The sequence below is a fragment of the Neovison vison genome, chromosome 10, assembly GCF_020171115.1.
Source record: "Neovison vison isolate M4711 chromosome 10, ASM_NN_V1, whole genome shotgun sequence".
Taxonomy (NCBI): Eukaryota; Metazoa; Chordata; class Mammalia; order Carnivora; family Mustelidae; genus Neogale; species Neogale vison.
In genome coordinates this window covers 34,387,742-34,405,518 of record NC_058100.1, presented here as the reverse complement: position 1 = coordinate 34,405,518, position 17,777 = coordinate 34,387,742, and the positions used below count along the sequence as shown (strand labels likewise).

The window sequence follows — 17,777 nt, the reverse complement described above, 5'->3', positions numbered from 1 at the left end:
TAAATGCTTAAAATTTAGGAATTTGCCACAAAAAAACTGTAGAAACTATCTTTAAATTCTCAATATACAGTGATGGTTTTAAAAACATTTTTGTTTTTGTTAGTTAGTGGAATACATTATTCAAATAAAATGACTGACCAAACTGGGAGAAAAGCCCACTTGATCTCCCCTTTTAAAACTTTCCCTTCTACCATCCCACCCCCAAGCCTAAATTTCAGGGCTCTGTGGAAGAACAATTTGAAACTATTAGGCAAAAGTAGGTGTAAATAATTTTTCAAGACCAGGTCAGCATATAAGACTAATTTTTATCATACTCCTAAAATTAAAAAATTATTTTTTAATTATTTATTTCCCTCCTCTACCCTAGAATAATTAAATACTACAAAGAAATAGAAAATGTGAAAAAAATATGGGTATTTAGAGCCTGAATACTTGGGAATTAAATCCGAATAAAAATAAATATAAGAACCAGACCTTTGACTCTCCTTGAGATTAATGGTCCCCTAAAAAATGTTAGTTTATTTACTTGGGCACATGTAATTTACCATATCATTTCACAGGAGGCTGAGAGCAAACAAATGTATGAGGGTATCAAATCTACCCATTAGTTTACAGAAATATATGGGTCACAAGTATATATTAAATAAAACGACAAACACAGATTCAGCAAAACCCAGACTATGAGAAACTCCACAGGTTAACAAATAAATTGTAACAAGCTCAAAAAAGAGAGGGGCAGGGGAGTAGTATGGAGGGAAAGAAGTTACCAAAGATAACAGGTTTCCTAAGAAAAATATCAACTCAAAGAATAGATGTTATTTGGATCCTAATCATGAGATAATAAGACAAATCTGAATATTGACTTGGTATTTTTAAAAACTCTTTAGGGGCACCTGGGTGGTACAGTCAGTTGGGTGTCCAACTCTTGGTTTCACCTCAGGTAGTGACCTCAGGGCTGTGAGACTGAGCCCGTGTCAGGCTCTGCACTCAGGGTGAAGTCTGCTTAAGACTCTCCCTCCCCCCACTCTACCCCACCTATAAATAATAAACAGATCTTTTAAAAATTTTTTTAAACTATCCTTTTAGGTATAACGCCATGGTGGATTCTTCTCCTAGTCTTCATGTTTTAAAATACAACCTAAAATACATATGGACGAAATCATGTATCTAGGATGTTGCTAGTAATTTGAGGTGGTGGGAAATAGCTCAGCCAAGACTGACCCCAAGTTGTTAACTACTGAAGATGGATGGTAGATATGGAAGAAGGGGGAAGTTCACTGTACTATTATTTCTGTTTTTTAATATGTTCAAAGTATTCCATAATGAGAAGTTAAAAAGAACGTAAAGGTATGTTTACCAACAAAAACTTTAGAACTAAAGCACATATTAACCTTTTTTGTGCCATGAACCACTCTTTAGCAGTCTGGTCAATCCTATGACTCTTGTCTCACAGAAAATGTTTTAAAATCCATAATTTAAAATACAGAGTACTACAAAAGAAAACACGCTAAAATTTTGTTAACATAGTATTTTTTAAAAAAAATTGTGATATGGTAATATATGTGCTTTTTCATTAAATAAAGAGTGGGACTACCCATAATAACTACTTTGAAGTATCACTAAATATATTTTGCCACACCCACAATTTTGACAGGATATGAAAATATATATATATACATGCTCCTTATTAATGATAAAAAGCAGGGTACTCCTGATACTTCTGTGATTTATTTCCTGTATCCATAATCGAGAGAAATGGTTATTTTTAGTTAGATGTTAATGCAAATAAAGACCTGAACTTTCCCCCATTGTAATTCTCTCCTTGGAACCCAGAGCAAAAACCTATGTAACAACTCACTCCTTTAACAATACTTACATAAGGAGGCATCATAGCTCTGTACTGGGAAGCAAGAGCAGGCTGCTGTCCGTTCAGTTTGGCCTGTGGAGGACCACAAGCTATCCTCTTTTCCACCACTTTGAGAATATCATTCTGTTCTGATGTTCCAGCTGTGCTTTCATCCTGGGCAGAGAGCTTTTCACCTGGGTCAGATGTCAAAGGTGAGCCGGCAGACTTACCACCATCTCTCCAACAAGCCACATCTGGCACGGAGAAAGGTTAAGAAATTCAATTCAAACAAAGAAAGAGCACCACAGAATTCAGTACTGAAATTTAAAAGGGGGCAGGGGCATAAGAAAAAAGCTAAAAATGGAACACGGTGAAATAAAACTAAGCATATTTCCAAATTCAAGAGAGTAACAACACGGTGAAGAGGCAGTGAAAATCTAATCTAGGCCCTGCTCCTTTCAATTTTAGTATATGTGCTGCCGAAGCGAGCACTAGGCCCTACTCCTTTCAAAGTGTTAGGCAATCAAGAGCAGTGGCTTCCAAAGCAGAGCAGACGGACCAAGAGGGTCCACCAAAAGTAAATACTGTGGTTGGGGAAGAAATTATTAGAACTTCTCTACCAAGCTTTACCAGTATTTGATATAGAGATTCAAGTCACTATTCTACCTGAGGTGTCCTGAGAGAAGAGGGATGGGAGGAGTCCTGTGGTGGGGACAATGATGCCCTCATCTGTTTTCAGGCTACTACGGCTAGTTACCTGTGCCCCAAGGGGGCAAATTTAGTGACTATATTATCTGGTAAAACTATACTCAGTGAAACAGGTAAATGATTTTACAAGGCATCTCTTCAGCGGGCAGCCTCTAAGATGCTCCAAAAGGGGTTTCCAGCTCCTGGTCTTCACACCCTGCACCAGGACTGGTTTGTGTTACCTACAGAATATAGCAGCAGTGATCACATGTCTCTTACAGGGTTAAGTTATAAAGGACTGGGCTTCCATCCTGAGTCTCTCTTTATCTGGGGAAGCAACACTGCGGGCAGCCCACACACAGAAGAGCTGCCATGAGTAAACCTGGAACAGCAACCCCAACAAATCAGCATCAGAGGACACACTGCAAGGCTGCTGAGAGAGCTCCCGAGCCACAACTCCAGGAAGCAGCTCCCAGATTCCTGACCTTTGCACACTGTGTGAAATCATTAAGTCAGTTTAGCTACCAAATTTGTTAGGCAGTAGCCGGTAACAGGTGAAAACCAACTGACCAAGAAAACAGTAGAGGGATGCCTGGCTGGCTCAGTGGGTACACACACAGCAAGGAACTCCTGATCACAGGGTTTTAAGTTCAAGGCCCATGTTGAGTGTAGAAATTACTTAAAATTAAAATAAATAAATATATAAATGAATGAAAAGAAAATAGTGCTGACAATCTATTTCTAATATAAATACATCAACTGCATAACAATAAAAACTAAAAATAAGAAAAGATGATTTACCCAGACCAGATAACAAATGAGCCATAAAAAGTATGAAATGTATTAGGTTATCAGAAATATGTATTTGTGGGGTGCCTGGGTGGCTCAGTGGGTTAACTCTCTGCGTTCGGCTCAGGTCACGATCTCAGGGTTCTGGGATCGAACCCCGACCCCGCATCTGGCTCTCTGCTCAGCAGGGACCTGCTTCCCTCTGTCTGCCTACTTGTGATCTCTCTCTCGTTCAAATAAACAAATAAAATCTTAAAAAAAAAAACAAGAAATACAGATTTGTAACTATCACTGAAAAGAGAAATCTCCCATGTATACAGGATCCTCTGAGATATTTTCATATCAAAAAGGAAACTAATATAATTAATAAATAAGACATTTAATCTCAAGGATTTTATATTTCTATTTTTAGTTTTATGTCCATAATACAAGCATTTCTCATTATCCAAATTTATTTGGGTCTCTGTTGTGAGTTCAGAAAGCACAAGATGGCTGAATGTTAACAGAGAAGCAAATAAGTGGATACAATTTACAAATAAATATTTGCATATTAGGGAGATTGGTTCAAAATTTTAGCACTATAGAAATGACCAGTATTAATGTGCAAAGAACTCACCCAGGCATCTTGTTAAAATGCAAATTTCTAATTCAGTGGGTTGGGTGTGAGGCTCAAGATGTGTATTTCCCATATGTTCTAAGTTACACCAATGCTGTGTATGTGAAAACCACAGTGGAATGACAGCAGCCTCTCTTTCTTTTCAAACTAGGTATGTCATGCATATAATATTGGGCAGGTTATATTACAAAATACAATAAAAACAGAATCTCATTCACTATTTTTATGAAACAGAAAGTATTCTTACTTGGTGGGCGTAAACTGGGTCCAGGTCCGTAATTGTCATCACTTGTTTCTTTTTCTTTTTTTTCCTGATCCCCAGCTGCCTGCAGGCTGGGAAATTCTTGCTGAAAATGACTATTCACCTGCATTCCTACAGATTTTGTTAAAACATTAAATGTAACTTTTATGCTGAAGATAATGAAAAAACCCTCCCAGGATAGAGGTATCTGCTTTTCTCTGATATATTATTTCACTTTTTATATAATTATATATATATATACACATACATGTATATATATAATTATTCCACTATTTATATCCATAAAACTTTAAAATATATTTAGAATTAAAATCCCTTGGAAAGTTAATGAACAGCCATGAGGAGATAAGAATCGAAGAAAGGAATCTGCCAGACACTGTTCAGGACTCATTAAAGATAAGGAAAATGAGAATTTCACTCCTGTGAAATTTTATTGACTCTGCATTTTCAAAAAGTCAAATTCCTTTGCTAATAACTCTAAGAATCAAATATTACTACTGAAAAAACATAGGAATCAACACTGCAAGTACCACAATGAAGCTAAAACACCTTCACTAAATTTATGACTGGACACTGGTTGCACATCACTAGTCACCCATTCACCCACCTACCTCTTTGCCTATTTATATATATACTTTCATAAATTAAAAGCTCTGATTTTATTAACTTGAGGGTGCAGACAGGACCTAGATTTTCAATACAATGTTTTATAGATTTTTCCTGTCTTGCAAGTGGGAAACTTAAATTTTGCTGGGGAGTCGTCATGCCTGGAGGGAGTAGGACTACAGCTACCATGCTTTACGGCTACTGTCTAGCTCTTCTCTACCATGGAAATCCTGAGTAGCACATATCTGAAAGAGAAGAGGTTAGGGAGCACAGATGAAGATAAATATGTTTCTAGCAATTTACACAATGTCTGGGTACTTTTATGCCCCAAAGAATAGAAGATACAAAGTTTTTTCTGGTCATGTAGGATGAAGATAAAAACAATGTGGGACAGAAGGTATCGTAAAACTCCTTTTTAAATCCCTATCGTTGGCTCATACATGGGTCTTGGCACTGAAACTTAACTACCCCAAGAGTTCAAAGAAAAACCCTTTTTCTTAGGACCTGAGTGTATCCTTGACAATGTTCTCTGTCCTTGTCAAAATCCACTCCTTATCTCCTACACGGCTGTTTAGTAACTATCACACCTAGTCAGTTTCCCCAGCTAACGTCCACTTACCATCTCCTTGCCCACCTTGCTTGTTACTGGCCCAAGATTTGGGAGCAGGTGCTACTTCTGGGGGAGCTGCAACCCCAGGTTTTGGTTGTGCTGGTGGAACTTCTGGTGCTCTTGAAAAAAAATATGAACCCATTATTTCAGATATTGTATGTTCAAATAAAATAATAAATATTGTAGTTAAGGTCAATTTGTGAATAGACTGTTTTGGCTACGCATTTACTCATAGCTGCATCTCCCACAAATGCTTTTCCTCTGCAACACTCCTTTAAATAAAGAGTAGCTATTTTCATCCCCCTTCATTTCTTCCTTTTAATAACCCAAGGAGAAGAGATAGCTTTACTTGTCATTTTGTAAAAAAAGAAAAAAAGAAACACTCATTATTGAGTATAATCACTAAAATCTATTTTAAAGAGTAAACATTTATATATAATTAGAAATAACATTATAGGCATACATACTGTCTGGACCGGTGGACTGGCCAGGGCTAAGGCTAAGCAAACTCTCCACCTGGCAGTGATCAGGTTCACCACTGTACTTACTACTGTTATTCAAAGTGGTAACAGAAACTTGCCCAATACATCCCCGTGAGTAACAGGGGTTTTTCTGCAGGGGGAGAGGAGTGGAGAGACAGAGAGAATCTTAAGCAGGCTCCGTGGCTAGAGCCCGATCACAGAACCCGATGCAGGGCTCGATCTCACAACCCTGAGGTCATGAGTTGAGCTGAAGTCAAGAGTTGGACACTTGAATAACTGAGCCACTCAGGTGCCCGAGTAAAAAGGGTTTTAAAAGAATCTCCAGTTTTAGGGCGCCTGGGTGGCTCAGTGGGTTAAGCCGCTGCCTTCGGCTCAGGTCATGATCTCAGGGTCCTGGGATCGAGTCCCGCATCGGGCTCTCTGCTCAGCAGGGAGCCCGCTTCCATCTCTCTCTCTCTCTGCCTGCCTCTCCATCTACTTGTGATCTCTCTCTATCAAATAAATAAATAAAATCTTTAAAAAAAAAAATCTCCACTTTTATTCAATCTTTGTAATGAGTTAATGCTTGAAAATGAAAAAAGATAGTAAGTAGTTAAGAGACTTAAGAGAGGCAAGGTATTTCTGGTACACTCAGACCTGTAACTGGCTCACTGCTACAAAATAATTCTGTAACAACTAAGAAACAGAGAAAAATGTCTTTGACAAGTTTTATTCAAATGAAGTCAAATTTACTATATAAAGCTCCCCAAATAGTAGTACAGAAATTGGGTAACAGATAGAGGCAAAAAGCATCAAGTACCCAGTCCCTTGTATTATTTTTCTAAATTCCACTGCTTCAGTTGGTCATCCAATAAACTAAGAGCTTTGCAAAATCCCTGAAATACAGAATGCTAAATATATGCTGAATGACTAAGAGGGACCTTATTAATTCTCTTGCGGCCTGCTTGCTAACTCTTTACTCATTTAAATAGAATTACCTGAGTACTTGCAATGTGCATCAGGTATAGTTTCAGTGAACCGGCAGACAAATTCTTAGCATCATGGAAATTATTTAATAGAATCAACCCTTAACTACATTAGAAAGTGAATGCCTCCTATGGTAGGGGTTCCAGGGAGCCTGACACAGTCCGTCAGAAGAGCTGTGATTAGCAATTCCATTATCTGTTCTACCTTGACACATGGAAATACTGCCACTAAACCTACTCACACACACACACAATTGATCAAAGGTGACTACGTAAATGACTTCAAATGGCCTGAGATAGCTAACATACATAGTTCAACATCTAACATACAGAACAAACGCAAATCGAAGTTCCCTACGGGGGTGGCTTGGCTGGCTCGGTCACTGGAACGTGCAACTCTTGATCTCGGGGTTGTGGGTTTGAGCTCCACATCAGGTGTGGAGATTACTTAAAAATCAAATCTTAAAAAATAAAATTCCCTACAAAGAAACAGTTTCATTTTTTAGTTGACTTTGACTCACTTTTCCTCTTCATGCTGCTCTTGTTTGGATGCCCATCCTGTGCCATCTTTAGGTACAATGTTCACATTAGGGTCATTGCCTTTGTTTTCTGCTTTGAGACTTGGGAGGTTAGCAGGTGGAGGCATACGCCGTGAAATACCAACTTTTCCAAGACTCTGTAATCCATGTCGAGCTGCAACTGAAGATCGATAACATCAACTTTCTTAGAACATTTATTTTATTGCTTAATTTATTCTTAAGACAATACAGAAAGACAACAGCAGTTAATGGAATCTGGAACTATTATTTCCTTTTATCTTAAAATAAGAACTTTAAAACTAAGTCAACACAACTGCAACATTAATCCAATGCAGAAATCATATTAAACTATCAGGCCACTGAAAAAACGATTTAAACATTCTAACAATCCTATATACTATGAATAGGAAAACACAGGCAATAACTGGTTTTGTAATCTTTTCAAAGAATCTGTTTTAAACTCAAAATTTAGTTTATTAGTATATTAGAGAATAAATATCCTAACTCCTAAATCTTTATTAGAGAATAAATATCCTAACTCTACATTCTGAACACTGCTAATCTAAGATACTTGGTCCAGGGTTCACCTTTCACTATAAATACTGGGCTCAAGGTATCAAGAACCAAAACACCCCAGGACTCACTCTCTTCTAACTAGAAGTGGTGGTAAATACCCACTACTGTATATTCCTACGCCTCCCAATCTAATTGACCAAGTCTCCCATTCAGAGCCACACAGTTCTACTGACTTTCTGCTGACAACAAACGGGAAAAAAGAAACATATTTTAAAACATAAATTTGCAGGGCCCCTGGGTGGCTCAGTCAGTTTAGCATATGCCTTTGGCTCGGGTTAGGATCCTGGAGTCCCCAGATGGAGCCCCTCGTCAGGCTCTGTGCTCAGCAGGGAACTTGCTTCTCCTCTCCCTGCCCCTCCCCACTCATGCCCCTGTGCTAGCTCTCTCTCTCTCACATAAAATCTTTAAAAAAGGAATAATAAATTTTCTGCAATAAATTTTCTACTGTAAGATATTTAATTCATCCCCTGAAAGATGAGTACACACCTAAAAAGCCCAAAGTACAAAGGGCTGCATAAACATGGGTTTATCCTAGCTTCTAATAGCAACAGCTCCAGAGTACCAACCATACAAACAAAACAAAACGAAGAAAATCATACAAATATATGCCACTTGACTTTACTCACCTGTGGTTTTCTGAGTTTCTAAAGATTTACCCTTGTAAGTATTAAATAAACTGAGTGTTGCATACTTTTTCCCATCCTTTGCTTTTGTGCTCTGGCCTGACTTCTCCGACATTTCGGTGGAAACTCATCGAGTCCAAAACCTCCTGCCACACCCCTTCAAACCTTTAAGACACATATAAGAAAGAAAAATGAGGAAAATTTCAGATTACTTTGAGAAACTTTCAGTTTCTTAAAAAAGCCTGGGTGGCTCAGTTGGTTAAGTGTCTGCCTTTGGCTTTTAGGTCCTGACTGGGACTGAGCTCCACGTCAGGCTCCCTCCCTGCTCAGCAGGGAGTCTGCTTCCCTACCCCAGCAACTGCTTGCATCTGTGCTCTCTCTCTCTCTCAAATCAATAAATTCTTTAAAAACAAAAACAAAAACACCTCAGTAAATTCAAGTGTCCCCCTAATTTCTGGAAAAAAAAAAAAAAACCACTGAGGAATGAAATTCATCTTCAGTAACTGGCATCGATAAAATGTCGTACCTGTTTAATACTGTCAAATTCCAAGAACACACAACAAAATCAAACTAAACTGCCCTGCATTCAGTAAACACATTAGTCATTTACGGTTTGTAACTGCTTAACTGTATCATAGAGAATTAAGAAGTTTAATCCAGAGGCACCTGGCTGGGACAGTTGGTAAAGCAAGCTACTCTCGATCTGCTCAAAACTGTGTGTTAAAGCCCCACACTGCCTGTGGAGCCACTTAAAAAAAAGAATTTTAACCCATACTGAAATGAACAGATCAAATACAGTACATCTATGGAGACTGTCTATTTAACAAAGATTATTCAATTTAATAGGCTTGAGGTGACAGACATAAATCAGTATCTGCATATGGAATGCAAACATGATAAAAGAATTAACATCATTCCTGTGTTCAGGCAGTATGTATCTAACAGATCTGTAGTAATTTAACAATTTAGAATAAAAAGAAACATTCTACTTTCTCTGCATTCTAAGAGTAAAACACTTCCTCATAAACCAAAGGTTTATTCTATTTCATGGCTACAGATTAGGTGTTCAAGAAATAGTGTCAACTTATCGAAACAATTCTCTGTGTATATGGTAAGTTCTTTTAAGAAAATAGTATTTTAAAAAATATTCATTTACAAAGAGAATTCATCGTTGGAGGGAAAAATACACAAATTAGCTCTCGTACTATTTCCCTTACATTTTCTTAAAAGATATTTTTTATTTATTTGACAGAGAGAGAGAGAGAGAGAAGTAGGTCACAAGTAGGCAGAGCGGCAGGCAGAGAGAGAGGAGGAAGCAGGCTCCCTGCTGAGCAGAGAGCCCGATGCGGGACCCGATTCCAGGACCCTGGGATCATGACCTGAGCTGAAGGCAAGAGGCTTTAACCCACTCAGCCACCCAGGTGCCCCTATTTCCCTTACATTTAATGAAGTATACACATATCAACCTTTTAGTTTTTTATATTTTTTGTTTTATTTATTTTTGAGTGGTTAGGGTGGAAGTAGGGCAGAAGATGGCCAATTCTACCCCCCACCCCAAAAAACAAACAAAAAACAAAAACAAAAACAAAAAACCCACCCCACATCAATAGTTAAAGCATTAAGAACTGAAGCACAGGAGTTAAAGACAGTAAAGAATAGACAGATTTATCACGCAGAAAGTATCTGAAGTCAAGGAATGGCTATGTAGACTCCACCATCAGAAAAAAGTCATTTTATCTACCATTTTACACGTTAAACTGCAGAATCAGCATTACAATAGAGGTGTGATTTCATACACAGGTCAACTGCCACACTATGTGTATAGTTCCATAAAATTTATCAAGATTTTTCACATTATCTCACTTCAGTATACATTTACAATAAATAACCTTTGAGATAAACTGTGAAAAGGACTCAGCTGCAACCAAAAGAACTTCATAATAAATAAACAGCTCACTATTACTACCGTACACAGAAGAATGTATACAATTAATTATATCCCAAGGATGCCAATGATGACGATAGTATGAAGAAAGCTGTACTACCAGAATCTACCCCACTGACCTTATTTTCACTGAAAACCAGTAGAAATAGAGAAAAAACACACATTCATTTACAATGACAAAAAAGAGCATCGCATATATACTGGTGACAAAATTAAGATTCAAGCAGTTCTCTCTTCAGTTATTAAAAGTAACTGATACATCAAGAAAAAGTCAATTGTTCTTTCACCCTCATCTGACGGCAATTTAGCACCTCAACCCTCTTTTAACATCACAACTATCCATGAAACACTCTCTTAGTGGAGACCCTCACACGCCTACACCATAGAGAGCGCAACATTTTAAGAAACTCCTGAAACCTAGGGGCAAACCTACAAGCCCACCTGCACCTACATCCATTTTTCTCAACAGTTTCCCCTCCCATGGCTGTTGTTACAGTGCTGCTCAATCATCCCCTACAAACTCCCAGAAAAGCAAATTCTCAGGCCCCACACCAGACCTACTGAATCGAACTCTGAGCAGGGGCCCTGCAAGTCCCCAGGTGATGCCGAGACATACAGAACTTAAGGACCCACTGATTTTTGAGAAGGAGACACAGTCTGAGCAACGCCTTAATCGTTGCTGCACACTGAAATCACCCAGAATTCAAAACATACAAGTATCTGAGGTTCTGGGCTGGAGCCTGTGGATCAATGCTTATTCTGAAAAAAATCCTCTGGGGATTCTATGGGAGCAGTCCTCAAAATGACAGCAGTGAAGCGGATGGCTCTATCCACCCATCCCACTAAAGGCTCATCTTGCGTCCCGAGCTTCCTTTCTCACTCTCAACTCTTCTCTGCAGGGATCTCTTCATGCCTAAAGGTGACTTTACCAACCAATGGACCATTCCAAATTTGTACATCCAGCCCAAAACTTTGTATTCCTGAAGAATATATCCCCTGGTCTATTTACATTTCTTCTTTGTTTTGCACAGTTTCAACTCTACCTAGAACAAAGGAGTCTATTTCATACTAAGGGTTTTCAGAAATAAGCCTACAAAATACCTGCACAGCATGAAAAGAAAATGGCAGTTTAAAAACTGTCAACAGAGGGGTGCCTGAGTGGCTCAGTTGGTTAAGCGACTGCCTTCAGTCAGGGTCATGATCCCAAAGTCCTGGGATCGAGTCCCACATCAGGCTTCCAGCTCCACGGACAGTCTGCTTCTCCTTCCGACCTCCCCTCTCATGCTCTCTCTCTCTCTGTCTCTCCCTCAAATAAATAAAATAAAATAAAATTTAAAAAACTGTCAACAGAGAAAAGTATCTTAACATTTGGCAAAATGTGACTATATAAGAATTCAACAAATTGAAGAAAAAGAACCTGAAGCAATAAAATTAATGCTATAAACAGACAATTCATTAGAGAAATAGTACCAATTAGCAAATGTATTAAATATGCTTAGTTTCTTTTTTCCCCCTAAAGATTTATTTGAGAGAGAGAGAGAGAGCAAGAAAGCACACACAAAGAAGAGAGAGAAGCGGACTCCCCACTGAACAGGAAGCCAGATCCTGGGCTCCATCCCAGGACCCTGGGATCATGACCTGAGCTGAAGGCAGAGGCTTCGTGACCTGAGCCACCCAGGTGCCCCATATGTTCAGTTTCATAAGCAAACAAAATTAAAATTACAAGATAGGTTAGCTTGTTCATATGCTTACACAAGGAAAACAATGTAACATTCCACCATTTAACCACAAAGTGACAGAATATCTAATTCAATTCTAGCCATCACAAAACATTAAAAGCTTAGAATTATAGGGGTGCCTGGGTGGCTCAGTGGGTTAAGCCGCTGCCTTGGGCTCAGGTCATGATCTCAGGGTCCTGGGATCGAGTCCCGCATGGGGGGGGGTCTTTGCTCAGCAGGGAGCCTGCTTCCCTCTACCTCTCTCTCTGCCTGCCTCTCTGTCTACTTGTGATCTCTCTCTGTCAATAAATAAATAAAATCTTAAAAAAAAAAAACTGTCTAAAATATGCCTTTCACAGGGTCTCTGGCTGGCTCAGTTGGTAGAGCATGTGACTCTTATCTTGGGGTCATGAGTTTGAGCCCCACACTGGGTGTAGAGATTAAAATAAATAAAATATGCCCCTCAGTACATACTCTTCTCAAATGAGGTAAACAATGCTGTATACACCGGACAGTGAGAAAGACGGACAAAGAATCAATTTGTCAGGCTCCTAGAATAGAGAGTAAATTTATGCTCTCAGGGAAACCCTGGGTGGCTCAGTCATTAAGTGTCATGAACCCAGGGTCCTGTGATAGAGTCTTACATTGGGCTTCCTGCACAGTGGGAAACCTGCTTCTCCCTCTCCCGGAGGCTCCCCCTGCTTATGTTCCCTCTCTCACTTTGTCTGTCAAACAAATAAAATCTTTTTAAAAATTTATGCATAGGCTTAAAAAAAAAAGATTTTATTTATTTGACAGAGAGATCACAAGTAGGCAGAGAGGCAGGCAGGGGGTTGGTGGTGCAGGGAGGCAGGATCCCTACCAAGCAGAGAGCCCGATGTGGGACTCAATCCCAGGACCCTGGGATCATGACCTGAGCCGAAGGCAGAGGCTTAACCAACTGAGCCACCAAGGGGCCCCTCAATTTTGTATTAAAAAGGAGCTCATGGGGTGGGAGGTCGGGGTACCAGGTGGTGGGTATTACAGAGCGCACGGATTGCATGGAGCACTGGGTGTGGTGAAAAAATAATGAATACTGTCATGCTGAAAATAAAATAAATTAATTTTTAAAAAAGGAGCACAGCAAAATGTAAGAACCTAAATTATAACACTTCTAGAGAAAACAAAGGAGAAAATCTTTGCAACCTTGAGTTGAATAAGAAATTCTTTGACAGCACACTAGAATGTGCTCTCAGGGGTCTTTCTAATGTGCGACTCAAGGGAAACAGGACTATTTCCATAGGGAAACAGGATTACTTCAGATGATGACATATGCTATGAATGAAACTAAACAGGACAATACGAGAAAGTAAGTGTAATTATTTTCGATTATTTGATCACTAAAGGCCTCTCTGAGAGAAAGGCTTCTGATTTGGATCTAATGGGGAAGAAGTCAGCTTCAAGGCTGAAGAAAAAGCAAATGCAAAGCCCCTAAGGTCCTGACACGCTTATCATGTTCAAAAACATAAAAGCCGGTGAAGTCAAAGTGAGTGAGTTGAAAGGGAAAGTAAAGACTGGATAACGGGCCTATCAGAATTTTAAATTTTATCTTTAAGCAATGCAATTCAGAGCATTCGTTGTGAACAGAGATGTGACTTTGGTTTTTTTTTGTTTTGTTTTGTTTTTTTAAATATTTTTATTTATTTATTTGACAGATCACAAGTAGGCAGAGAGGCAGGCAGAGAGAGAGGAGGAAGCAGGCTCCCCACTGAGCAGAGAGCACGATGCGGGGCTCGATCCCAGGACCCTGGGAACATGACCTGAGCCGAAGGCAGAGGCTTTAACCCACTGAACCACCCAGGTGCCCCTGACTTTGGTTTTTTAAAAAACAACCTGGCTACAATGTGGAGAATGGACTGTAGGGGGCCAAAGGTGGAATGTGGAAACATCACAGACGGATGGATGCCTGGGTGGCTCAGTCATCAAGTGTCTGCGTTTGGCTCAGGTCATGATCTCAGGGTCCTGGGATCGAGTCCCACATCTGGCTCTGCCGGAAGCCTGCTTTTCCTACTTCCCCTGCTTGTGTTCCCTCTGTCAAATAAATAAATAAAATCTTAAAAAAAAAAAAAAAAGCATCATAGATGACAAAGCCTAGGCACAAGATGATGTAGCTGTGGCTGAAAAATGGAGACTAGGTAGAGGCTGCCAGGAAAGAGGAAAATAAGGACAATTTTGGTCTTGAGCTTAAAGTGGGGAAGACCAGATTTAGGAAAGATGAGGGAGCAGGGGAGGCAAGAGTTCTGTCTCAGACATGTTTAGTTTGAGATCTTTATAAAAACAAGCAGGGGCACCTGGGTGGCTCAGTGGGTTAAAGCCTCTGCCTTTGGCTCAGGTCATCATCTCAGGGTCCTGGGATCAAGTCCTGTATCAGGCTCTCTGCTCAGCAGGGAGCCTGCTCCACCCCCCTCTCTGCCTGCCTCTCTACCTACTTGTTATCACTCTCTGTCAAATAAATTAAAAAAACAAACAACAACAACAAAAACACCCAAGCAGAGATTTGTACAAAAAGATGCTTAAAACCAAGTTAAAAAGTACACAGGATTTTTAAACAAATAATACATGTTAAGTATTAAAAAATACAATACACATGCCAAGTATGAAAGTCTACAAAACCATATCACAAATTATCACAGCAGTAGCTATACTCCTGATTATAAGGAACTCTGACCTTCTTTGTTATACATACTGCAATGTCTAAATATAAACAGTAAATGCACTGCTTTGCAACAGAAAATAAGAAAAAATTGCAAATTAAGAGTAATGACTTGAAATGAAAAAACAATTAGTTTCAAGACCGGAAGATTAAAAAAATGCATATGATTAAGTAAAAAGAATTTAAAAATCTACCCTCAGTGGCCTAACACATATATCTAAAATATGCAAGAATAGTAACAAAGACTATATGTAAACAAAAAGTTGATGAGTGTGGGTTCATCTGACTTATCTGCCCTATATGCAACAAATAAAAATGGGAGAAAGTAACAAAAACATGCACATAACTACTGTGTGTTAAGTGACTATGCATCGAGTGTAACACAACTGACATTAATGCTCCTTACACCATCGAGGTACTTAAAAATAAGCGAACAACTCCTCCTTTTGAGAACTGGCGTAAGAACCTAACTCACATCCATAAGATTCCAAGGGATAACGTACCTTGTATGCATTTGCCCTTGGATACTAAAACCTTAAATGATGAAACCAGTATCCTCATAAAGCCTGCTGGAGGATTTAGTAAATTCTCTGAAATATGACTTCACAAAGCGATCCTCTACAGGTTACACAGAAACAAGTCTGAAACTGCCTCCTTACTGCTACAGTGACAAATGCTCATTCAACAAGATACCACAGATGTACTGAGAACTAATAAACTGCCAAACCCTGTCTCAGATGTTACGCTGTATCACGGAAAGACAGACGGAGGCTCTGCTTTCATGGAAGTTCTAACGGTAAGTAAATAAAAATAAAAGAATAAAAAACTTGACTGAATAAAGAGATAACAAAGAGGGGAAAGAGACTGGATACAATGGTAAAGGTCAGAAAGATTTCTCTGAAAAGAGGACATTAGGGAAGAAAACTCAACCAGTGATTCTCAACACAGGCAGTAGACTTATCCTGGTTCTTAAAAATACTACAGCCCTGGGGGGGCGCCTGGGTGGCTCAGTGGGTTAAAGTCTCTGCCTTGGCTCAGGTCATGATCTCAGGGTACCTGGGATCAAGCCCCACGTCGGGCTCTCTGCTTCCTCCTCCTCCTCTCCTTCTCTCTCTCTTTGCCTACTTGTGACCTGTCAAATAATAAATAAGAATCTTAAAAAAATATATTACAGCCCTGGGGCTGCTGCGAGGCTCAGTTGCTAAGCGTATGCCTTGGCTCTGGTCATGATCTCAGGGTCCTAGGATGGAGCCCCGCATCAGGCTCCCTGCTCAGTGGGAAGCCTGCTTCACCCTCTCTAACTCCCCCTGCTTGTGTTCCCTCTCTTGCTGTCTCTCTCTGTGAAACAAATAAAATCTTAAAAAAAAAAAAAAATGAATACTATAGTTGCTGTGCCAGACCAATTAAATCAGAATTTCTCAGACTGTGTTTGGTGAAAGTATTCTCTGAAAAGCTCCTCAGGAATCCTTAAGTACAGGTACACTTCATTTTATTGTGCTTTGCAGATATGGTGTTTTTTACAAATGGAAGGTTGGGGTAACCCTGCATCAAATGAGCAGGAGTCAGCACTATTTTTCCCACACCATTTGCTTTACTTCATGTCTGTATCACATTTTGGTTAACTCTCATATTTTGCACTTTTTCATTATCACTGTATTTGTTATGGTGATCTGTGTATCAGTGATCTCTGATGTTACTATTGTCTTTGTTTTGGGGCCCCACAAACTAAGACAGTGAACTTAACTGGTCAGTGTGGGTGTGTTCTGACTGCCCATAACCAGCTATTCCCCAAAACACAACGATACTGGAATCAGGCCAATTACGAACCCTACAATGGTCCGTAAGTGTTCAAGTGAAAGGAAAATTCTCTTATCTCTCACTCTAGATCAAAATCTAGAAATGACAAAGTTCAGAAAAAAAGGGATGGGCCAAAAGCTAGGCCCCTTGCACCAAAGTTAACCAAGTTGTTAATTCAAAAGAAAAGTTCCTTAAGAAAATTAAAAGTGCTACTCCCTGAACACAGGAATGAGAGTGAAACACCTTCACCACCGAAATGGAGAAAGTTTTAGAGATCTGGATCAAAGAGAAGATCAAAAAGCCACATTCCCTTAGGCCAATATCCAATCCTGAGTGAGGCCCCTTCTTCTCTTCAATTCTGTGAAGGCTGAGAGGTGAGGATACGAAAGAAAAATTTGAAACTGGCAGAGGTTGGTTAATGAGGCTAAAGAGAAGCCAACTTAGGCTCAGTTGGTTAAGCTACTGCCTTTAGCTCATCATGATCCCGGGGTCCTGGGATCAAATCCCACATCGGGCTCCCCCTGCTCTGTGGGGAGCCTGCTTCTTCCTCTCCTTCTGCCTGCTATTCCCCCTCTTGTGTTCTCTCTCTCTGTGTCAAATAAATAATAAATAAAATCTAAAAAAAAAGAGAGAGAGAAGCCAACTTTATAACATGCAAGTGCAAGCTGAAGCAAGTGCTGATGCAGAAGCTGGGACAATTCTGAAGGAGGCCGTGCTAACAGACTTCCATGTCAACCTAGGGCTTTCAGAGCTAGAAGAAGTCAGTGCCTGGTTTCAGCGCTCCCAGGACAGACTGACTCATTTCTTAGGGGCTGATGCAGCTGATAACTTTACATGAAAACCAAAGCTTGTGTACCGTAAAAACCCTGAGGCCCTTAAGCCTTGTGCTAAATCTATTCCGCCGGTGTTCCAGACAGGGCAACAAAGAATGGATGTCAACACATCTGTTTACACTACGGATTCCTGAATTTTTTTTCTTTAAAGATTTTTAAGTAATCTCTACACTCATTGTGGGGCTCGAACA

The 17,777-nt window shown here is 39.6% G+C and overlaps 1 protein-coding gene across 13 annotated transcripts in view; it reads right to left on the bottom strand.

The window, feature by feature from the left end:
• The window catches only part of PRRC2C (proline rich coiled-coil 2C), a 95,569-nt gene that overhangs the window by 61,678 nt on the left and 16,114 nt on the right, over positions 1–17,777 (bottom strand). For 9 of the 13 annotated variants that reach the window (XM_044266957.1, XM_044266963.1, XM_044266959.1 and 6 more), the window contains exons 2-6: positions 8,605–8,766; positions 7,385–7,562; positions 5,426–5,535; positions 4,186–4,311; positions 1,877–2,100 (exon numbers count right to left, since the gene is read on the bottom strand). In XM_044266957.1, the coding sequence (XP_044122892.1) occupies positions 1,877–2,100; positions 4,186–4,311; positions 5,426–5,535; positions 7,385–7,562; positions 8,605–8,716 (750 nt within the window). In that variant the 5' untranslated portion in view covers positions 8,717–8,766. The remainder of the gene's footprint in view (positions 1–1,876; positions 2,101–4,185; positions 4,312–5,425; positions 5,536–7,384; positions 7,563–8,604; positions 8,767–17,777) is intronic. The other 4 variants (XM_044266958.1, XM_044266969.1, XM_044266970.1 and 1 more) reach the window with 2 other exon arrangements.